Source organism: Hippoglossus stenolepis, chromosome 15 (assembly GCF_022539355.2).
Source record: "Hippoglossus stenolepis isolate QCI-W04-F060 chromosome 15, HSTE1.2, whole genome shotgun sequence".
Classification (NCBI taxonomy): Eukaryota; Metazoa; Chordata; class Actinopteri; order Pleuronectiformes; family Pleuronectidae; genus Hippoglossus; species Hippoglossus stenolepis.
The window spans coordinates 13,237,122-13,261,390 of record NC_061497.1 but is presented as its reverse complement, the minus strand read 5'-3'; the positions used below and the strand labels follow the sequence as shown (position 1 = coordinate 13,261,390).

Here is a 24,269-nt window from a genome sequence, read left to right as displayed (position 1 = left end):
ATACAATGAATTATAAACCAATGAAATTAACACCTGCACTACATTTAACATTTTATTATTACAAAAATAAAAAATGTAAATTGTAAAGTTTTTCTTTGAAAATGTAATTAAATTTAATTTCAAAACTCTACTCATTGCTACTAATTACTGATTTCATATTGTGTTAAGGTTGTTAGAGTTTGTCAATTTCCGCACAAGCACAGTTGAACATGTTGATCCCAAAATGATAATAAATCCATAAACCTTACTTAATTTATATAATTACCTTTACAGTAATGCTAATGGTTATTTCTGTATTGATTTTGTATTTATTCCAAAGAGCACTAGAATATTTAAATATAAATATATACTTGATATAAAAACATAATATAATAATAAATAATCTCTCTGAAGCCGACCTATTTTTTTAAAAGTTGAATCCCCCATACCCATGTTCTTTATCGTCTTTATTTTTTCTTTTCCTTCATTCTCTCCATACTCTTTAATTATGTCTTTTAAAGTTTTACATTCAATTTCAGCAGAAACCATGAAAATCCATGTGTGAATCCAGTTTGTCCGTGTTAAATAAGCTCAGACAAAGAGCTACTGATTTTTTGAACAGTTCCTCATTTTAACAGGAACTGAAATAAGGGAAAGTAAAATGACTAACATGATCGGGAAATCACTTTGAAATTTTGAATTGGGTTTAAACCAGTAAGGGCCTTTATGCAGACTAGCCATTGGGAGTCATGTGAAAAAGCAGGTTTGATAATAAACGTAATATTACCATATTTATATTACAGTGTTTTAAACGTGAATAGGTTTTATTTTGGATTTCCCATGATTCACACCTGAAACGTGTGTTTTAAACACAACTCTTAGGTTATCCAGTGACCTGTTTGCAACAATATGATTGTACTTTGTCGATGATCAACTCAGAGGTGACAGCCACACCTACTCGCTTTTCTCTGAGCCACATTATATTGCTGCATTACAGCTTTAAAAGGCAGGGTGACTCCTTCCTCGTTAGCTGCACTCCAACAAACGCTCTCCACACACACTTCGCCACTCAGTTCCCCAACAACACATGGAAATGGAGGACCAGATGGAAGGACAGAAGAGAAGAGGAATTAGCAAAGAGGACTTGATCTGTAAGAAAAAACACTTTTTTCCTTGATGTTTCTTTTTCTCCTGAGCTGTTATTTTACATTGAACTTTTTGTTGAATCGTCAATATTGTGTTAAAAATTGAATTAATATCAAAAACTAGGCTTTTAAAGGCTTAGGTCAACTGTTTGTTTAACCCTGAGCAACATGTTGAATGGGCATTGAGTCATTAAGAGGTCCGTTTAGTGTCCTACATCAGCCACCATAGGTTGTGTGGGAGCTCACCTGTGTAGGTGGAACGCAGCCAGAGCGACCAGAGCAGAGTAAACCTACATCGTCATAGAGACAGTAACCACATGTCACCCAGATAAGGAGTCCCATAAGCATGTGACTTTTAGTGTTTGTGTGCGTGTCTCTTGTCATTTGTGTGTGTGTGTGTGTGTGTGTGTGTGTGTCCATGCTCTGTGAAGTCACAAGGAAAAGGAGGACTGAGGCTTGTGTGTAAATGTTCCTTAATTTGTTCCTTAAACTGTTTGTTTTCATATGAGAGTTTTTTTTCCCATCTAATCGTTTTTCCATGCCTTTGTTTTGGCCAACCTGTTGGGCAGGATCATGTTGCATGGCTGGCTGTGTACACATCATTTACATATACTTTCAATCAGGGGACACAATACAAAAAGATGGTGAACAGATTATGAAAAAGACTATTTGTGAAACTGAATGAAAGTTTTCCATCCGACCAATCACATTTTGGCGCCTTTTTAAAATTGAAATAATATATACAGATGTAGCGAAGGTCGGCACAATAATTCTCATTAACTCCTCGTGCTCTTCTCCCAATCAGTGCCACTAAACGTTCCAGATCATGTGCAACAGTGGAAGTGAATTTGCAAAGCTGCCAAAGTGCAACAGTGTTCCCTTTCAGATCAGTGCAACTGTCAAATGTCCACTATTTTGTCAACAGGAAACTTGGTTCTTGTGGTCTGGACAAGAAAGATGTTTGTAACACAAAGGAAATGATAACCGCAGCGATAAAGGAAATGAAAGTAGGACAAATGCAATTCAGCTGCTGCCTTTTGCAAACAAGAAATATATATTTGTTGTGATCTGTACTGGCAGTGTAATACGGCTGCGTACTCAGGTGAAATCAAATGTCAGTGTGAAGAGGAAAAACTGATTTACAGTTATTCACAGACCTCTCCCTCAGCCAATGACTCCTTTTATTACCAAAGTAGAAAAAGGACTCTGTAGGATCATGCTGCATGAGTAAACATTTTACTGTTTGCTCTAAGTGTGAGTCTCTGTGAGCTTCTTTGTGTGTACACTGCCTGTGGATGTGTGTGTCTCCCGGTGGCATCACATTACACATCCAGTCGATCAAAACTGGTTTCTGATCACTGACACTCTCCTTTCTCTCTCTTCCTCCAGCTGAGCGGACAGGCTCCCTGGGATGCATTGGTTGGTTCATTGTCATCCTCTCTGGCATGTTCACCCTTCTTCTCTGCCCCATCACCATCTGGTTTTGTCTGAAGGTGAGTGAACTCAGTAACTGACCACAGTCGGGTGAAGAGCGCAAATAACTGTTTGAATGTGAACGTGAACTGAGCTCGTGTTGTGTTGTGGTCGGTGTGTCACAGATCGTTCAGGAGTATGAACGTGCCGTCATCTTCAGGCTGGGCCGCATCACAGACAGGAAGGCTAAAGGACCAGGTATAGAAACAGCGGTGATTTCTATATAACTAACTGTTCATAGGGGATATGATTAGTGATATGCAGCCAACAGCAATAATATGAATTCATGTTTTCCACAGGTATCTTCTTTGTTTTGCCGTGCACTGATTCCTTTGTGAAGGTGGATCTACGAACAATTTCATTTGACATCCCACCACAAGAGGTAGGGATGGTGCAGACAACAACACAAAACTGTGTGTGTGTGTGTGTGTGTGTGTGTGTGATGTCCCACTTAAACAGTGGGACGTATTTAAGAGGAGAGATGACAAAAGCTGTACAATACAACGGATAAAACGCAGTGTAAATCAAACTTGACAGGTCTCACACATCAAGCAATTAATTTGAACCCCCCCCCCGTCTCATGTACAAACAAGCCGCTGAACTAACACGTCCTTTTATAAAAGGGGGCTGTCGCAGGCAAACATCAGCCCAGTGAAAGCTCTGCAGCAACCAATTAGTCCTTCTGCTTATTTTTAAGATTTTATCTAAAGAATGCAAATGGATAATATTTCTTGAATGTAATAGAACAATAACTGCATTTTCTCAAGTCTAAACAATCTGAATAGATGAACCTAAAAGTTGATCAAAGAGGACGATGGTAATCATAACACCAGGATTTCTTCTGTGGGGCAAACCACTGGGTTTTTAAAACACAAGGACTGCTCTCTGTTTTTTTCCTTCTCAGCTCCAGAATGATGACACACAATATAAATCAACATACTAAGTTACTTCAAACCCAAAATCACATTGAACCTGTTGAACTGTTCAATTCAACTCATTTCAATTTAATTTGATTTGTATAGCACCAAATCGTCCCTCTTGTTGGATCTTTAAAATCCAAACACTCATATTGTTTGGGACAATTACCAACTGACACGGAGCTGAAGACCTTCACACACTTGGGATGAGAACACAGACTTCAAATGTCATTATTAAAACAAAAGACAAGCTCAAACATAAAGTGAAACTAGGAATGACACTTGGTTCATTAGGGATTGAATATACAAATTGTATTATATGATTAATCACGAAAAGGTAAATCATTGAGAATGTGTTAATTATCTAGGGAATTAAAGCAACAGAAGCACACTTATTAAACTCTGTACTATACTATAATTTGCTCTCTGATTACTAGAAATCACACTGTAACGGATATCATAAAAAGCATCATGGATTTATCTCCTTCGTCTTCTCAGAAAGATAATCTACATTTACCTTCACACTGCTAACTAACGACAAAGAAATGCAGATGACAACATAGCCTCCATGGTGGAGGTAGAACCTCAGGATGTGAACACACACAGAAACTGTCCTGTATTTTCTATTCCAGATCTTGACCAAGGACTCAGTTACAGTTAGCGTGGATGGAGTTGTGTACTTCCGGGTCAGTGACCCCATCGCCTCCGTGGCCAACGTGTCGAACGCTGACCTTTCCACCCGTCTGCTGGCACAGACCACCCTCAGAAATGTTCTGGGGACGAAGAACCTGTCAGAGGTCTTGTCTGACCGTGAGATCATCGCTCACACCATGCAGGTACAGAAAACAAGACCTGTTTCAAGATAGGGAGCTAAGCTCAGCTCCAGGTATAACCTCTGTCTCTTTCTGCAGTCCAGCCTGGATGAAGCCACAGACCCCTGGGGCATCAAGGTGGAGCGTGTGGAGATTAAAGATGTAAAGCTGCCAGTTCAGCTGCAGAGAGCCATGGCTGCTGAGGCAGAGGCAACACGAGAGGCCAGAGCCAAGGTCAGGACATGTGCCATGATACATGCAGGCCAAACAAAAAAACAATGGGCCCTCTTAATTGAAATTATGTGAAGAGACTTTTCATCCTAATGTCTCTTCCTTGCTCTACGTACAGGTGATATCAGCAGAGGGTGAGATGAATGCATCGCGTGCCCTGAAGGAGGCGTCCCTCGTGATCGCAGAGTCTCCGTCAGCGCTGCAGCTTCGCTACCTGCAGACTCTCAGCACCATCGCAGCAGAGAAGAACTCCACCATCATCTTCCCTCTGCCCATGGATATCATTTCACACTTCATGCGGAAGTGATTTCTCCGAGATGATTCAATCTGCTGGTCCTCTATTTTCTTTGTTGAGTCACTTTCTGCAGCTATGTGTAATAACTGCCAAGTTAAAGCTGTTATCAAATGGTCAAATTTTATTTGTAACTGATCACGAAAACACATTTATGGTTTTTATAGTCAAGCTGTGACGAGGCCGAGCCTGCTTAGCAATGTGATTTTGATTAAATACAGAGTATTCAGCATAGTTTACATTTCTTTTTTTTAATGAAATGAGTATTATATTTCATTACATTATATAATAAATACTGTCTCTATATTATACAGTATGATGTGACATTAATCACCTGCAAAATGTAACCATGCAAATAAATTGAATAACCTGTCTTTGTCTCTCCGTTCGTCCTTTGTCTTGACATCAGAACCATTTCAAAGTTGGTGGTGGTGTTGCTGCCAGTGGTGGAGGAAGTACTGAAACATTCTCTAGAAGTGAAAATACAAATGTATCGACAAAAATTCACTAAGTAAAATAACCAGATTAACTTTTTTTATTTGAGAAAAAATTATGCAAGTACTTGCTTTGAAATATACTTTAGTATTAAAAGTAAAAGTAATCATTTACTGTGCCCGCAGGTATATTAATGCAGGAATAGTAAACTCTTTCATATTACTAAAGAATGCTGCAGGTGATGCTACTGAAAACACTTATATTGTCACATTGAGTATTTGAAAGGGTATTGTTTTTATTTGATTACCATCAGATATATATCAACTCTGATTGGATCAGTGGACCAGTTCCCCTCTCGTTATTGATTACTTAAAAAATATAAAAACAGAAAATGCCATCAGAAAACACAGATATTTGCTGTAGTGGAGTAAAAGTAAAAAAACACCTGAAGATAAATCTACTTAAGTAAAGTACAGATACATATAAAATGTACTTAAGTACAGTAACAAAGTAAATATACTGTATTGCACCACTGGTTGCTGAGGAGCCGGGAGAGCTTCATGAATGACTGGGTGGTCAGCTGCTGGTAACATTTATTTGAAATTAGTTGGTCCAGTGATGAAGTGGTGATCAGGATTTAAAAAATGAAAGGAATTGAAAACATGAAAGATAAGAAGAATTCGTAAAAAAATAAACAAAAAATTAACACAAATATTCAGTAATGTAAAAAGCTTTATACACACACAGTATTTTGTGTGTTATGTGGAATCTTGAAGCTGAATGTTATTGTTGGATATAAATGAAAGAAGAAAAAAAAAAGAAAGATGGCTGGTTGAACTGAGGCCATGTGAAACTAGACTTTGACACCAGTCCTGAAAACACACTATTGCATGTGCTGTTATCTAAGACCCACACTTCAGAATACATGTTGAAGGCAAACACCTGAACAAGAGAAAGGAGGACAGGGTTTATCCTTAAATGACACATCACATTCATTTTCTTAAATATTTTTAATACTGTGTTCTCCCCCAGAAAGTACAAATAAAATCACCAACATACGTGTGAGTACATTACATGTCAAACTATCTCATTCCTCGTCCTCTACGCCTCCTACCGCTTCGCTACATTTTGAACATGTCGACCATCACAAATGCAGAGAGGTAAAAGAAGAGAGAGGGAGAGCGAGAAACAGCGAAGACAGAAGAAACATGCTTCTATTACTTTGTTGGTGCACTAAGACGCAAATCATGTTGTAAATGTATTTACATTCAAACGATACAATCAGTGCCTGAACAAATTCAGCATATGTTGTCGTAATCCTCAAGGGGTAATTGTGTATAGTTTACGTGGTGCTGAAGGTTGACAAGCCATGGAAACATTTGCTAAAACAGCATATATATATATATATATATATATATATATCAACATGGGTGCTGAGACGTTGGATAAATTACCCATGATTCTTGAGGGGAGGCTCAACCAAGTGCTACATATTAAATGCTACATAGTGGTCGGACGAGAGGCCCTTCTGTATGAAACTAAATCAGACGAGTGACTTGTAAAAAACGCAGTCATTACATTGCTGACATTCAGAGTGAGACGCAGATGTCCACAGGACACATTGAAGGGTCGTTACAATACCAGTGCACTGTTCGGAGATCTGAGTCCATTCAGAGGTGAAATATTAATCTGAAATGAATCATTATCTTTAATTCTGTCATTTGTAAACACTAGATTTGTTGCATCCTTGTAGACTGTGTTTGTGTTTTTGACCTGAAGTGACCTTTTAGGTGAATTACAATCCTGGTTATATTCTTACAACTGCTCGTTACACAAAGACATTCTCAAAATCGTCAGTGTCGGTACAAAGTCAGTGAGAATTGAGATACGTTTCTCAAATCATTCGCTGTCCTAGACATTCTTTTATTTAAGAGCGTTTTAACCCGGTGGATGTATCGTACAAAAAATCTTGAAGATCGATGAAAAGAACATTTTAGTTTTTACGTTTTCATGACCATCAAAAGTGCTGGTATAAGCAATTTAAAGATCAACTTAAAAGTCTTCTACGGAAAATTCGGTCAACCCAGAGAAATTCCTTTACATGCTGGTAAAAGTTTACATTTACTCAACCTGTAACTGAACTGAAAAAGTGACCAGGGGGGCTGCAAGGAGTTTCAAGGCCTCGGGCAGGCCTTCATATTGCCCCCCCCCCTCCCTCCCATGCATCTACTTAACAATCTACTTAACTTTACATTAGTCACTAACTGTAACCCATGCTCCCATTAGAATTATTTTAGCAGACTTACCCTCCTCCCTCCTCATCGGCCGTGTTTATTTACAGCAGCTCATTTTCATGTCGACCCGACAGTTTTAGACTTGCGTGCTAACGTGTGAGTAAATCACTGAGATCACATGTAACACTATAATATTGTCAGAGTTGACTTCTTCAACGCTAGATGAGATATTAGGACCCTGAGGGTAAGTTAGTCTATAGAGTATAGTACAAGGAGGCAGCTATTACATACTGTATGCTATAAAATTATTCCCAGTTTTTATACACCAAAGGTTGGTTTCTCTGTTGTATATCATATAAGTGGAAAATCATCTCGGGAAATATCTTGTGTATAATGTTCTGTAGGGAAGCTATACAAAAGAAAATAATTGAAAGTATTTCTAATCTAAATTTAGAAAATAATTCCCTGAACGATATATTCTTGCACTATGAGAATTCAGTGCAGTTTGCAAAAGTTTACAACAAAACAATCCAAGATTGACAAACAATGGAGGACGGGTTAACCATGGGTTATGAGGAAGTTGATAAAGGTTCAGAAAGGGCTACGCTATCCTAATACGTCACAGAGGTAAACAGAGGGTTAACCTGTATTTCTTTTTTAAATGTACATAGCTTATAGAGTCATAACATATCATAACACAGTCCCCTGAACATCACTTGTGAAAAATCTGTCCTATCTCTCATAAGTGATATCTTCAGGTACAAACACACATTCATTTCCTTCACGCCTCAAGCTTAATAAATAGACGGCTCACAGCAATAATAAAGTTCACGTTAAGACTGGAAGACTTTCACAGGACATGCTTGCTTAAAGTAGCAAAATACATGTAAGAAATAAATAAGATATAAACACCACATTCTAAAGAAATCCACAACAAGCTTTAAATTTGTCTTTCCTTTGCTGGGTTCCCCATTCGCTTGGAGCTCTTCAGTACCTGTGTTGTTGTTGTTGTTGTTCAGACTGCACATTCCCACAGAGGTAAATATAAAATGGCAGGTGTATCATTTTTACAAGTTGACCTGAGGGATCATGAAAAGTGAAGAGTAGCTCATGTAGGAAGCCCTGACAAGGTTTTAAGAGACTTTGAATGCAAAGTTGCAAATGTTTTGCAGGTAAAATGGCTGGGGTTCCAGGGAGTGTGAGTCCCACACGTGTAAAATATCAGCACTGAACTAATTACAAAATGTTAAATACACCTCGAGGAGGCTGAGAGATATTATCCACTCAGATTTACAAACCAATTCTTTACGTAAAGTCCTTCATGAAGTAAAATGTCGCTTGTTCTCTGCTGGTGAGACGGCAGGACCAAGTATAAGGCGCTTTGTTGGGGATTTTTCCAAATGAAAAACAGAGTTGGTGACGCAGAATTACAATTCATCATTCAAAACAGAACCGACTCTGAGAAACTAATCCCAAAGAGAAGGAATAAATCTTCTCTCACAAAGGATGTGACCGTGTTTCTAACACCCTGGACTGTTGCGTTCAGGTCTTACGATTGTGCTACTTTCCCTCTGTTTCTGTCTATGTGGGACTCGTGACTATCCATGCAGGTTTAAACACTATCTGCATCACTATCATACAGTATATACAGTCCAAACTCCAAGACTCTGTGTTAATAAATGTTGGGACAATGGACTGAGCTGCAGTTATTGGCATCATTTTTCTTCCTAACATTATTATACATGTTCTCTGTGTATAACATCGATGCCTGACAGATTGACGCTGCCTGTACAATCTGTCCAGTTTAACCTGTAAAGACTGGGGATCACATTCTGTCTTTTTGTCCAACATGTACTAAAACTCCATTCACATTCAGAAAGAAAGAACAAGGATAAAAGGAATGAAAGAGGAGAAAGACGGGAGCTTATCTTGCAGCTAAGTTGCAGCGGTTGGCCGACCCTCTGTGTGTGGGCGTGGCTGGGCCAGGGGAGTAATTTTGATTGCTCGCTGCCCTGTGAGTGGGTGTGGCTGGTCCCGGGGAGAGGTTTTGATTGGTGGCGGCTCTGTGGGAAGGGGAGGAGTACTGAACTTGCTTGGGACAGCCGTGACAGTGGGTGGGGGAGTCGCACCCTGCTACAGGTGAGGAGGAAAAGAACGGGGATGAGGGGACAGGGGAGGTAGAGAAGGAGCGGTGCAGTGGGGAGGAGGCGGGGGACATGAGGGGACTGGTCTGGAGGCGCCACAGGAGCTCCTCATTGTTCATGCTCAGACGCTTCTTCTCAGTGCTCTGCTTCTCGACAGAGTCATGGAGGTTGGCGTTTTCCTCTGATAGTTGCCTGCAGAGAAAAGACAGCACAGTGGAAGCTAATGTTAGATGATTAGATGATAGAGATAATAGTGATAAGTAGAATGACACTCAGTAGAGCCTTGACTTTGCTGAGCCACAATTTTCCTCCGATATTGGTAAAAGTTCTGTAGTTTTTGTACAATCGCGCTGACAAACCACCCAGCAACCCAGTCACCCAGCCAACCAACCAATCAGGCAACCACCCACACACCCACATACCCAATCAACCAAGCAACCAACCAACCATCCAACCAATCAGGCAACCACCCACACACCCACATACCCAATCAACCAAGCAACCAACCAACCATCCAACCAATCAGGCAACCACCCACACACCCACATACCCAATCAACCAAGCAACCAACCAACCATCCAAGCATCAGGCAACCAACCAACCACCCACATACCCAACCAACCAACCAACCAACCTTTGGTAATCCTTGGTAATGATCACGATGATGACTGCGTGCACCTTACCTGGACAGGACCAGGTTCATATCAATACGAGTCTTCATATCTTCATTCTGCTGCTGCAGAACCTGGACCTTCTCCTCGAGGAACACGTTCTTCTGGGCCTGCTCAAATGTAACACACAACCACAACGCAATATTTCCTTAACCAGGCACATTGACCACGATGCATCCAGACCAGTGTATGCATGTGTGTTTTACTGTATGCTGAGATGGCTTATTTGAGCCTACCACTTTCTCCAGGTCGGAGATCTTCTTCTCCTGCTGGTGTATCTGCTGGTTCTTCATTTCTACAATCTCCTTCAAGCTCTTCAGATCTTTCTCAATGTGCTGGTACGGAGCTAAAGCATCCTGATACAGAAACAGAAAGGACAGACAGAGCATGAGTGGGGTTTTAAAAGACACGGTCAAGAACAATACAGATATTTACTCTATTTTTTAACAGATTTCTTGAGAGATGCTTGAAGTCATGTTGGTGCGAAAATTTATAGGGTTGTTAGTTTGAAATCTCGGGAACTAAATCAGAGGATTTTTTCTTTTCTTTTGCATATTGTGAATAAAGTCAAAAGGTTGAGAATAAACTTGACATTTTAAAATTAAAGTTGACCTTTAGAATATATCAAACTGCTAACGTGTGTAGATGAATTAAGAAACTCAGAATTTGTTTTTGTTACGAGAACATTCTTTCTTTTAGCATATAAACAAAGTGTAGTAATCAGTGATAGGTCTTTGAAGAGATTGGGCCAAAAACCCTGGCAGCTCACAGAGCAGTCAGTCGCTCCTCTTCCTTTGACTTTATTGTTTTATTGTTTTGTTCTTCCTCACATTTGTTTCTTCTATCTCGCCCTAATACTAATAGGTGTATTCTATTGTGTTTGTGTTATAGATAAACTCACAACGATTTGTTCATCAGTACTCCTCCTCAGAGCCTCTTCAAAACGTTTGGCTTTGTCCCTCAGGCTCTGATTTTGAAACGTGAGAGTATCCACTTGATCCTGAGCACGCACACACGGATACGCACACACACACACACACACACACACACACACACACACACACACACACACACACACACACACACACACACACACACACACACACACACACAGAGTACAGATTAGTGTGTACTGTTAAAAAATAAAACCTGAAGTTATGTGTTTTTGTTAAATCATACCTGCAGAGAAAGCCTGAGTTTCTCAAAATCCTCCTCGAGAAGCATCTTCTGTTGCTCATGAGCTTTCCTCAAGTCTGAACACAGATTCAGAAAAACATAATAAACAAGAGGTGAGGTTGTTTCTAGCAGTGCTGGTGTCACATTGTGTTATTTAAATGAGATCTAAAATCCTACCTCTCATGGTACGGGCGTGCTCCTCATGCAGTGTTGCCATGGTGATGTTATGCATGTCTCTGAGCTCCTGAACGGTGGCCTGGTGATGGACTGCCATTTCCCCCACCTGACACACACAAACGCACACACACACACCTTTAATAACTGCTCAGATTTCATTTGAAAAAAATCAGATCTCATGAAAGAGACACATCTCCCATGATGCCCTTCTCTCACCTGCTCCTGTTGATGAGTCCTAAGCTCCTCCATCTCTGAGCGATGCTCGGCCTTCAGGTGTTCAGCCTCTGCTGAGTGACCCTTTCGGAGCCCCTCCTCCACAGCAGCCAGCTCCGCCTCCTGCTGCAGCTGCAGCTCCTGCAGCTCTCGCTCAAACGCCACCTCCAACGCCGTCTTCTCCCGATAGAGCCTCTCCCATCGCACTGAGTTAGATGCTGTGGACGAAGGAGAATGTTTCTTATGGTAATATATTAAAGATTTGTTTTAACTTGTTAAAACTTTCAAAAATCTACTTGGGAGGATATGTCTTTCATACCATATAGGCCTACAAACCTCTTTAAACTGATGAGGAAAAGCACACGTGCAAAAACAAAATTCAGCTGCTTACATTTCAGAGCACTGTCATACCGCCTCACTGTCACACTGTGACGGCTCACTGGGACATTTAACTACAACAGGGCCACTGTTCATGTTATAGGTGCTTTTACTACCAATCAAATTGGCTGCTGTTACCTGATTTTGACGGATTTGTAGTTTTTATTGATGAAATGTTGGCTCGTACTTACCCATTTCCTCTCTGATCTTTTGCATTTCCATGGACAGTTTCCTTTCATTTTCCTCTGTGGTTTTATTCTGAAAATTTGGAATAAAACAGCATTTTGTATAGTGCATCTTGCAGGATCCGAGTACCACTCATACAAATAGTATACATATAGTATGGCTGTAAATGGTGAAATTGCTATCTGTAATGCAATAAGACAGCTTCTTGGTCATTGAAAAAAGAAATGGAGCCATGTGGCCCAAAACAGACCAAGGATAAGCCAGAAGGAATAAGAAAACCTGTTCCTATTCTTGTTGAGTCCCTACTAACTCTACTACTATATACCACAATAAACACTCTTAGCTTTAAACTAACTATCTTAAAATAGCAGCTTCAAAATTCACTGAGTTGGAACTGGAAGAATGATCCAACATTTAGTCCCAGCGAGTTCAAGAGCAATGATGAACTGTGGATCAGTTAAAAAGACTTCGAGGTCACTAAAAACCAACAATTACATTTTAATATATCAAGAATTCTAAAGAAGGTTTTGAATATTTGTTCAAGCTGCAGTTGTTCTGGTTCAGGAAGCCGGGGATCATGGGTAATATCCACCGTTCAGTTGTGTTTCAGTTCAACACTCAACACAATGACAGGCGTAGTTTTATCTCCACATGAAAACAACTAAATTGCTCAGACACAAAGTCCAACAGATATGATCAGCACGTGTGGCTGCAGAGGGCGCTGTTGCTCAGTAAAGGTTACATAGTGTTGAAATAGGAAACCAGAGTATAATTATATGTTTGTGTATAATTATGTGTAGAGATCATTATATGAAGACCTCAGTAGACCAGATCCTGAAATGCTCTTAACTTCACCTCATGTCCACCAGGTGTACTGTTGCTGTTGTGTGTGACTGAGGCCAGCAGAGGGAGCTCAAACCTTCTCACACGGGCCTCCATTACAACAATTTCTTCTCTTACATCTGCACTGTGGTCAAGTGACTGCAGCGGTCAGACTGTGGCAATAACCATAAACAAGACAGACAGTCCCTCAGCAGTCTGGGAGCAGTATAACGGGGCCTGAACGATTGGGCACAGAGATCTGCACGGTGACACACTGAACTCTGGAGAACCCTTCACACTCTCACGCATTGTGCTGCTCACTGACCATGCTCACCTCATGGTGTTAAATACTGTATGTGGTCTTGAGTTCCTGGGTGTGTGTGTGTGTGTGTGTGTGTGTGTGTGTGTGTGTGTGTGTGTGTGTGTGTGTGTGTGTGTGTGTGTGAGTGTTATATCCACATGGGAACCTCCCTATACATCATCTCCTGTTAATCAGAGGTTTCATTGTAGAGGATATAGCCTTAATGATGATGATGATGGTGGTGATGATGATGATGATGATGATGATGATGATGATGATGATGATGATGATGATGATAGTTTGTACTATTCACTAAGGAGTAATATACCATTTCAGGTAAATCTTCACTTAAACTAAGATTTAAGAATTATTTAAGAATTTGAATAAGAAAATATATTTTTACATCTATAGATGAGATGCAGGTGTCGCCGCTGTATCATTATAGTCGGCTACCTTGAGGCAGTAATGCTGAGTGGTGATGATGAAGGCTTCTAGACCTAAGGAAGTCTTCCTCAGTTCGTCTCTCAGAGCTCTCAGCTGCCTCTCCTGCTGTTCGCAGCGTCCCTGCAGCCTCTGAACCTGAGTGACACAGAATTTAAAGAAAAAAAGAATAGAATAAAACAGAAATGGACAAAAGAAAGCTCCCAAGCGAAGCTGCAGATTCTCTCAACGACTCACCTCCTCCCTCTGCTCCTCTTTGTCCCTCTCCTCCGCCTGCCTTTCCCTCTCTTTCTGTTGGGCCTCCTCTTTCTCCCTCTGCAGGCTTTCCTGCTGTTCCTGCTGCAGCCTCAGGGGGGCCACGCGGCGAGGGGACCCCGGGGGAGCAGACCCTCGCACCGCTGCTGCGGGCCGCTGCCCAGACTGGACTGCAGGGAACGAAAAAACAAACATGGGACATTATAAACAAGCACAATTATCCCGCACGTGTTTTACAAGGAAAAACAATGTCAATACATATAATTTAAAAATATTATCTCATTAATTAGCTGCGTGCTAATTCAGAAATCCAACTATGCCAAGCTGTATCAATCTACAATAACGGAATTGATGAGTATTAAATCAGAGGAGATTTGACCTGACCTATTGCTAATGACTGTGTTCACATGACAAACGATAGTAAGTTAATTGAATCTTCCTACAGAGGAAGCCTCGGGGTAATTCCCAGTCTGCTGTTTGTCATGATGGACGACCTCATCTCCCAAGTAATGATTGAGCTGCAGCATCCACACATATGCATGTCTGGGTTTATTGTTTACACTGCGTTTCTGCAAAAACATTTAAACAATGCTTAATGTATTAACGATGGCTGTGATTCAAAGGCCAGACACACATGAACACGTGAAGGCCATTTTTCCTTGGAGGGTTGGGGGGTGGGGGACTATTAAGCTGCAGTTGACATACAGGCAGGCCGATTAACCTCTATGTGAGTCACCTTGTCATGTAGTGTGAACACGTACGAGTGTCGATACACACAGCATCACCTCTGCTTTATTTGAATAGCCGCAATTCGCTCAAATCTTTAAATCGTCATAATGTAAACACAGACGCACAAGAGAGACCACACGAGAGCGTGGCTGTCTGAGCACGCGATCAAGAAAATCGCTGTAGCCCCGCGTCACCTGCCTCGCCGTCTCATTCTGGCTCGGTGAAGCATAGGCGGCAATGGTTTCCATGACAACGGGAGGCAAGGCTTGGGGTGCGGGGTCCAAAGTAATGAGTGAGAGATCGGTGAGAGGGAGGCTGTGGTGCGATAAAACGGGGGGGCGGGGAGGAGTGGTCTGGGGGTCACGAGGTAAATGAGAGAAGAGAGTGGGGAGACGAGATGCAGTTTAGGTGGGAGTCGAGGACACCTGAGGGGTGCTGAATGATGATAATGGTGATGAAGCTAATGGTATGAAGTGTGTGTGGGCAAATAAAAACCTGAAACAAGGGGATGTTCCTGTCTGTGCCGAGAGAAAATGAAAGAACTACACATGAAAAGGCAGAAGATGAGTTTCTAAAAAATATGGAGGAGAAAGTGCAAATGTGTCCGTGTTACATCTTCATCAGGATTCCCCGTCTTTGAAAGCGACTGCCAGAAATCTTTAGTAAAGGACGTCTAGCTCTCCTGCGGGGACACACACACACACACACACACACACACACTTTCTCAAACACTCTTTGAAATCGGTAGACTCTACCTGAGAAATTAGAGTTAGAATATTGTGAATACTAAATGAGTTTATGTGAGAGAATCGGAGGCAGTGTGTATAACACTGGGGTTGATGGAAGCAGAATAACGATGTGAGAAACAATGAGAAAAGGTGATGGCAGACCCTGTGGGCTGCAGAGAAGTGTGTGTATTTTTAGGCTGAGGAGAATTTTAGTTTCACGTCAACACACTGTCATTCTGCTGACACACTGTCCAGAGCCGCTTCAACGTGTCAACATTTGAAGTTAACTGGTTAAATTAGGTTCAGGAGCAGGGCCACACCTCTAATCACCTGTCAAGCCGACACATACCCGGTCCACACGCTTCGTTTGTCTCAGACTCTTCAACCCACCCTCTCCGTTCATCCTGTCACCCCTCTACCTTATCCCTCCTTTTTCCTTCATCCCTCCCCTCATCCCTTCATCCTCCTTCCCTCATCCCGTCATTGTCCTTCCTGCATCCCTTCATCCTTTTCCCCTCATCCCTACCCCCCGTTCATCCTCTTCCCTTCATCTATTCACCCTTCTACATCATCCCTACCTTCATTGCTTCATCCTCCTTCCCTCATCCCTTCAACCTTCTTCCCTCATCCCTAACCGCATCCCTTCATCCTCTCTTCCCTTCCTCCCTCATCCCTTCTTATTCAGTTTGGTGCATACGTCTTGCATGTCTCATTCTAGGTACTCGTCAGGTGGAATGATGCCTGAGACAGAACCCCCACACTGAGTCTCCCTCCGCCCGGTCACCTGAACCTCTTCACTCAATGGCCATTGGTTTTTCGTCAACATCAAATGCATACATTTTTGTTCAAAACGTTGAATCCCAAATTGTTGGGGGGTGGTCCAACGAACGGTAAATCACAGTAAACAAGAGAAAAGTTACAAAGCTGAGAAACATGTTTTTATCTTATGACTGTGTGTGGGAGGAGACAAGGACAAAGTAAGGAGAAGGGTTGAGCTGTTACAGCAGTGAGTATAAAGTGAGCAAAAACAGAGGTGTAGCCTGAGGAGATGTGTGTCAACTCTGCGAGGAAAGATGGGGAGACCCTCTGCAATCCTATAAGAAAATGATTTTACCAGTGCAGAGCCTGAAGGAAGGAAAGTTCAGACTGCAGAGATCAAATCCCAGCATAGAAGAAAGTGCTAACCATCACGAATTTCTGCTTGAAGCTGTGTACGGCCCAGCACCACATATTTCTGAGATGGATGCAAACCACTTCTGGGTGTGTAGAGAGTGAGAACAGCTCATAATAAATATGAAGGATTTGTTTTTGGAAAGATTTGGGAGGAGGGGATTGGAAAGGAGAGGTAGGAGTCACAGAGAGGGGACAAACATGATCCTGATGTTTCTCATTCATAATCTTGGACTCAATTCAGCACATTAAAGGAACGTTTCAAGGGACTTTGGGAGCACCAGGCCAAACGGACCCTACATGGAACCAAACCGAACGCCCACATGACACCAACACACATAATTCAAACAAATGTCTTACTTTGAAAGTGATTTTAAAATTACAAAATGTGCATATACATGAATAATCTCTAGATTTATTTCTTTGCTCTAAATTTGCACGGTCATTGTTGTGCAGAGGCGAATAAAGAAACCATCAGCAACTTTATGTATGATACAAACTAAAGGTGAACTCACCTGGGGACTGAGGTTTGGGAGGAACCACTGCGAGCCTCTTCGGGGAGGACGGGAGAGAACGTGTGACCTCTGAACTCCGCTGAAACTCCTTCCTGCCAACTGTCAGAGAACGAAGATACAACCGATCAATGTGTGTTATGTGACGTTCTTAAATCAGAAAGAAGCACACAAGGACATCTGACTGACAAAGCACATGCAGGTGTCTGAACTTTACACAACATTCAAACACGCGTCCTCACACAAGCATCAAACCAACGATCCGTCCCCATCCACTCCTCACTCTCTCTTTTTTCTTTTTCATTTCGTTGCTGATTTTCCTCCCTACGAACTTTTTCAATCTTTCTGTTATACCCTCCTGCTTTCATCTCCAGCTATCTCCCCCCCTGCTGCGTAGTATAACTACGTCCCATGGGACTCTGGGTCAAAGAGAAGCCGAGCGTGTACTCTAGCAGACGTGCCCATCTTCTCCTTGCTACCTGTGTCACACTTTAAAGCAAAGACAGACAAGAATCTTAAACTCTGAATATATTTTTTTTAAATATCATTTCTGAGCTCTCGCATCTTCTCATGTGTCACCTTACATCTGCCGCAGACGTGTGGTGAGGTGTGTGGGCGTAGAGAAAAATTGCTGGGCTTGAAACATTATACACGAGGAATGATGAGAAGTGGGGAGGACGAAAACAGATGATAGTGAATGAAGAAGTGGATTTGGGCAGCTTAGCGGGGAATCTGTTGTGAAGCAGGGAAGGGAGGAGGAGAGAGGCCATGAAAGGAAACTAATTAGACCTGTTTTGGGAGCGAAGCCTCTGATCCTGAACAAATCCCTGTATAACCCCGGAGAGAGAGTTCAGGCCTGCACAAACACTGTGTGCGAGTGCGTTTCTCAGTGTGTGTGTGTGTGTGTGTGTGTGTGTGTGCACTGCTCAGGTGTTGCTGTACAAGATAGTGGGTCTACAGGGATGATAGCAGCTCTGTGAGGATGTACAGGCAGAGTAGTCCTCTGAGACTTTTTGCAGCTGTCTGACTGACAAACCATGAACCGTATATAAAGATGCACGACATGACAGCTCAATATACAAGTGAAGCCAAATCATCCTAATTGCCCCCTTGTGGCGGGATATAGTACAGGTCATAAGCCCTGCCTCCTCTATGTTAGTGGGTGGGACATGGACCACACAAATAAAACATGTACAAAAAAGGTTTGTCCTAAAGATGGTTTCTGCCCTTGTAGGTAGTTTTAGTTGGTAATCACACTGATGTATGTTCAACAGAAGAAAATAGATTTGTTTCCTCTATCTATATTGACAGACTATGATATATACCTGTCAATATGTTCAAAGTGACGGCAGATTCAAAACATATTTTCTGAATTTTAGAGGACATTGTTTTCGTTTACATTTGGATCATAGATTTGGTCTTTATATGTTTTATGTGTAAAGTTTTTTTCACGCTCACAGATTTTTGTCCCTCTTTGGCCAAACCTGTGAGTGAAAGAAAAAGGAGTGACACAGTCATTATGTGTACATGTCTACTGTGAATGTCAGCACGTCGACCACTGTAACGGAACTCGATCATTATGCCAGAATGTGACTGTGTGTCAGTAAAGGAAGTTTTTGGCTGAAACTTTCAGGGGCTCAGCAGAACTGGAGTGTCATTCACTGTCATTCACTGATAAGGTGTGTGTGTGTTTAATGGGATGTATGAGTGTGTACTGTGACAGAGAGACAAGAGTAGAATAAACAGTAGTGTCTGTACATGACTGTCAGGCTGACAGGGACACCTCAGGTATTTCTTCATCAATAATTTATAACACACAAACACAAAAACACACAATTTCTACATTGTTTCGCTGTTTAAAATGTGTTTTATCCTGTAAGTTGTGTTGGTCTCAGACGTGATTTTAAAGATAACAGGATTCTGGCTTGTTTATTAAATCAGTCACCGGACATGTTTAAAGACAGGTGTTAAGTGTGAGTGATTGAGGTGTGATACTACAGGGCTTCTTCTGGTGTCAACCTCAATGTGTGAAAATACAGCCGTGTGTGAGAAGCATCACTGACAGTGAGCCTCCTCTGAACAGACAGGACAGGACAGTGGGACCTCACAATTTTATCAGCATTTCTTAGCGGCACATCGGACAACATATTAAATGTGTGGTGTTTAGTCTTTAATTGTATATTTTACCATGTAGCATTAAAAGCGACAAAAAGATTGTGTTACAGTCATAATGAACAGGAGTGCACCGGAATAAACTCACACTATAAAGAGAGAAACCACCCCGGCATATCTCTAATGTAGTTCAGTACTTTCTGACAGTAATTTTTATTATTGGAGTGTGAATTTCCCCAAATGACTTCGAACAACTCCAGAGAGCAAGAGTTGTGCTTAATTAGATGCTACACTGCATAAGGAGGCAGAGAATTGTGGAAAAGTAAAAGTGCTGGATTTAATGACTTCATTGTGTGGATTTAATGAAATACTAATGAAATACTCAAGTTTTACCTACAATAAATGCATCATTGCAGACACCAGCATGTGAGAAGTATCTCTCAAATTTCTCTTTCACATGCATGTGAATATTGTTCCTGTAAATACACACTCAGATGTTTACATTATGTCCACATAGAAATTATAAATATTCTGAATATTTTTCATAAACAAATTGTTTCCCTTGTGAAAGCAAAAATCTGTAACCCTGCTGACCTCCAGGGGAGCTTCGAGGCTGGGCAGGCAGGTAGCGCCGGGGCAGAGCCGGGGTGGAGGGTGGCTGGAGACTGTTGCTGCGACACGGCGCCCCTCGCTGCTGATCTGCTGACGGAGGGCTGGTGGTCACTCTGTGAAGAGGAGGCTCCTCACTCACACTCAGATCTGAAACACACAGAAGCAGATGAAGAATTTTGATTACCCGTTCATTAATTTTCATGAAGAAATGTTCGGTTACCGTAGATGCGGTATGTTAGGATTTTTCTTCAGAACTCCCACTCAGGTTTTCTATATCTCATATATATCACATAATTGCCGTCTCTTTCTTCCTCATAGGATCACATATTGGTTTTTCTTCGATCTGATAGGTTGTGTTATGTCTGAATTAAGGTTCACTGGACTGAGAAATGGTTTGTAACCTCTGGGTCTAACTGCTGCTGCTCCCAATCTTCTTTCCGTTAACCTGCACACACGCGCACACACGGGCGCACACACACACACACACGCTACAGAAACATTCCAATGCTTCCACATGAGCACATCCATCCATCTATTATCTATACCACTTATCCTTTGAGGGTCACAGGGGGAGCTGGAGCCAAACCCCGCTGGTATTAGGCAAGAGGCGGGGTACATCCTGGACAGGTTGCCAGCGTACTGCAGGGCTGACATATAGAGACAAACAACTCACTCACACCTTCACACCTATATTCAATTTAGAGTCTCGTATTAATCTAACCTCAATCTGCTTGTCTTTGGACTGTGGGAGGAAAGAGGAGTACCCACAGAAAAACCCACTCAGAAGCAGGGACAGAAAGACATACGCAACATTACAGTCCTTCATGACAGTCACTCACCCTGGCCTGTAATGCTATCTAACAACCGACTGATGGGTGGTTGATGTACTCTCACACACAGAGTATATCCTGCTCATCTATCCAAACCTTAACAGTAATGAAACAAACGTTTGCCTGCCCTTCACTTCCTTATAGTATCACTGACACTACGAATGAATGCAAACACACTTTCTTCGACTGCATTCCTCGATTCTTTTTTCGATTCCTCAGACATTGCCCTCTCCAGTTTGTTCTCTGGTTCTGCCATGTAGTCCACACAAAGAATACCAATATAGCTTTTTCTTATAGCAAACTGCTAACTCTGGCTCTGGTTGTTTGTGGGGGACATATTTAGTGAAGCATTTCACAAGTGTAGGTTACATATAGTGAAATATGTACCATCAAAATCATTTTAATCTGTTAATTAAAGGCAAAAAACAACATTGTGTTGCTTTAAACATATAAAGCGGGGGAGGCAGGTGTCGAGCTACTAACCCTGCAGCCAGTGGATGATTTGTTCTTTCACCTGAGGCAATGTACACAACCACACTGCAATGACAACACTGTACCACACCTGTAAAGTACTAGTGCTATTTACTGTGCAACCCAGGGTCTTGATCAGAAGGTTCGGAATTTACTCCAGATAATCCTAAATGTAAAATGAAAATTTGTTCACAAGTGACAGTTACATAATAAAATCTACAGATAGATCAAAATGCCTTCTAGCATATACAACGATACCTGCGGGTATTTTCTCTCTGTCTGTACATGTTCTGCTCACGTTGGTACATCGCCGCACTTTTGATGCATGCCACATTCTCAAAGCTTCATTAGTCGACCCCCAGCAGCTCGAGGTGCTGATCAGTGAGGCTGTTTACTGTGCCTCCTCCTCATTAACCAGTCAAGGGCATGTGCAGAGTGTCCACTCCTCAGATATGATCTAGGACACAGCACTGCTGTTACTGAGCTCTGAATCTACTGCTGTCAACATCCACAAGCTAAAGTCTTCAAATGATAGATTAAATATACATATGTTTAAATGGACGGAATAGAAATATTTGGCGTTTGCTCAGTCGTCTGATTGACACAGAGCAATTGACTGGTTGATATGAACAGATACATGTTCATTGGTCATAGGTCAAGTATGTACGATCAAATTCCCAGAGAGCGGATCAGAGAGGGGAAGAGTGAGGGATGACGTCGGCCAGTCAGAGAAAGAAAACAGAGGAATGAAAATGATAGAATATGAGATCGTGAAATTTGTTGGCTTAGACAAAGAGAAGAGATGCACTTCATTAACGGTGAGATAAAGCTGACGTGCGTCACTGATTGGCAAAATGTCAGCCAATGATGAATAACCGAGCTCGGAAGGAAGAGGGGGGATGCAAGAGATCAGGAGGAAGCAGACAGGAGGACATAGCGAGCCAGGAAGGGGGGAATAAACGGATGGTGCAGCAGAGAAGCCGTCAGAAAACTCTGCATATTAAGAAGATGTATGGCAAATACCAAAGATATTAGAAGAGGGACAGTGTGCACGAGGAGAGCGAGAACAAAAGAGCAGTTTACACAGCTCAGTGGGAGGCCGTGTTATTGGAGCAGCTCGCCCCTCAAAGCAAAACTAATGCCAGGAGGATAATGCTGACTCGACGTTTAGTGCAACTGCAGTTAGCATCCAGTCGCACCTTATGTGTGTGTGTGTGCGTGTGTGTGTGTGTGTGTGTGTGTGTGTGTGTGTGTGTGTGTGTGTGTGTGTGTGTGTGTGCGCTCACATTCTGTAGTTAAAAAAATCACTCCGAGACCTTTTCATAGAAATCAGTCGCCAGGCTTTTAAGCTACAGTCCATTCACAGAAAAAAATCTCAATTCAGCCAGTTTGATTGGAGAACATGTTCTCACAGACAGACGTCAGCTTCATTCAACACTTCTCAGTACAGGCGACAGTGTGTGTAATTAAGCCTGAAGAGTCTATAATTTGTTCTGCTCATTAATCGTTGCTTCCTGTCATTTGTTCAAAGCTGGTTCAAAATGTCTGATGCTCTTCATATCAGAATATATATTGCTATGATCACAGTTTATGAACACATCACATTGTCTGGGTTAAACACTCTAAAACTGTATCTTCGAGCAGAACTGTGTCAAAAGTTGTTTGGGTTTTCAAAAAAGCCAAAAATAAAAATTAAACAAATGCCAGACACCAGAAACAAGCAGCTTCATCTGCATCAAATAGCTGAGGGTGAAATTTGATTAGAGCCAGATCATGTGTCAAAAAGCAAGACATATTTGTGCTTTGTAAAAACAAATATTATTCACAATAAAACTCAGAGCATTAATTACCTGTAAATCAGTGTCAGTGAAAAATGGGTACAACAAGTAAAATACATCCTTACTTTTCATCTGAACTAACAAAACTTCATAACAGCTGTCAAACGCTGCATTTACAGACTTCTTGTTCAAAGCGGCACAATTATGCAAAGTACTCAACTGTGCATCTGCATTGATATGTGTGACAGTCAAGGTTAAAGCTGCATACATATAGCAGGAACTCTAATGGTCCTGCAGAGATAAGATCAGGGCTGTGGACTGACAGATAGATTAGGTGATAACTGTGGAGCTGACAGCAGCAGCCACAGGGTCCCGCTCCTCTGCCAGGACCCAGACGTCAGGAGATTCAATCAAAAGCTCCGTCCGACAAGGACGTGAATTATTTTAACGATGGACAACAAGAGAGTTACGCTCCTTTCTATATAAGTACTTTACCGTCAAATGGTATTTTGAATAGTTTACAGATGAAGTTCAAGATTAGACTAATGCCTGGAGGCAAATGTTTTCTCTACCTTAAGATCCAATGGAGCCGTCGCACTCTACATCACAAACAAGGAACGGCTCTTGGTTAAACGCTAGTGATGAATATATTATATTCCATTATCATCTATTCAGACCGTCTGCGATTCCCTGAATCCTTCACCTTGGACCTTTAAGGCAGGTGTAAAAACACACCAAATCTAAAACGCCACTGTAGTTGTGAGAGTTGATTTTTGTTGTTACTTGAGAAGCAGAAAGACAAGAACAAAAAGAAAACAAATGAGCAATGGGGATGTTTAATAACCAACACCAACCACACACTGGACAGCCGGCTTTTGAATATTCAAATACAGCATCAACTTTCTCCTCTCATTAACTCAGCTCCATGTGTTGACAAAACAGTTTTGTTATACTTGAATTTTGCATCAAATTACAACTACCACACAGTGTTACTGGTGATGTTCTCTCATAATTATTCCATTAAATCAGCATTTGTAGGAGTTAT

The 24,269-nt window shown here is 41.6% G+C and overlaps 2 protein-coding genes across 2 annotated transcripts in view; one reads left to right on the top strand and one right to left on the bottom strand.

Moving 5' to 3' along the window:
• Window positions 1-971: 971 nt before the first annotated feature.
• Window positions 972-5,222, top strand: stoml3b (stomatin (EPB72)-like 3b). The gene is made up of 7 exons (XM_035178178.2): window positions 972-1,130; window positions 2,514-2,617; window positions 2,723-2,795; window positions 2,897-2,979; window positions 4,147-4,350; window positions 4,426-4,560; window positions 4,676-5,222. The coding sequence occupies exons 1-7, from the start codon at window positions 1,067-1,069 to the stop codon at window positions 4,862-4,864; spliced, it is 852 nt and encodes a 283-aa protein (XP_035034069.1). The 5' UTR covers window positions 972-1,066; the 3' UTR covers window positions 4,865-5,222.
• Window positions 5,223-6,279: 1,057 nt separating this feature from the next.
• The window catches only part of mtus2a (microtubule associated tumor suppressor candidate 2a), a 44,787-nt gene continuing 26,797 nt past the window's right edge, over window positions 6,280-24,269 (bottom strand). Inside the window, exons 5-16 of the mRNA XM_035178784.2 lie at window positions 20,128-20,292; window positions 17,425-17,523; window positions 14,265-14,452; window positions 14,040-14,165; window positions 12,469-12,535; window positions 11,903-12,117; window positions 11,687-11,792; window positions 11,513-11,586; window positions 11,235-11,333; window positions 10,570-10,689; window positions 10,346-10,443; window positions 6,280-9,854 (exon numbers count right to left, since the gene is read on the bottom strand). Of these exons, the coding sequence (XP_035034675.1) occupies window positions 9,443-9,854; window positions 10,346-10,443; window positions 10,570-10,689; window positions 11,235-11,333; window positions 11,513-11,586; window positions 11,687-11,792; window positions 11,903-12,117; window positions 12,469-12,535; window positions 14,040-14,165; window positions 14,265-14,452; window positions 17,425-17,523; window positions 20,128-20,292 (1,769 nt within the window). The 3' untranslated portion in view covers window positions 6,280-9,442. The remainder of the gene's footprint in view (window positions 9,855-10,345; window positions 10,444-10,569; window positions 10,690-11,234; window positions 11,334-11,512; window positions 11,587-11,686; window positions 11,793-11,902; window positions 12,118-12,468; window positions 12,536-14,039; window positions 14,166-14,264; window positions 14,453-17,424; window positions 17,524-20,127; window positions 20,293-24,269) is intronic.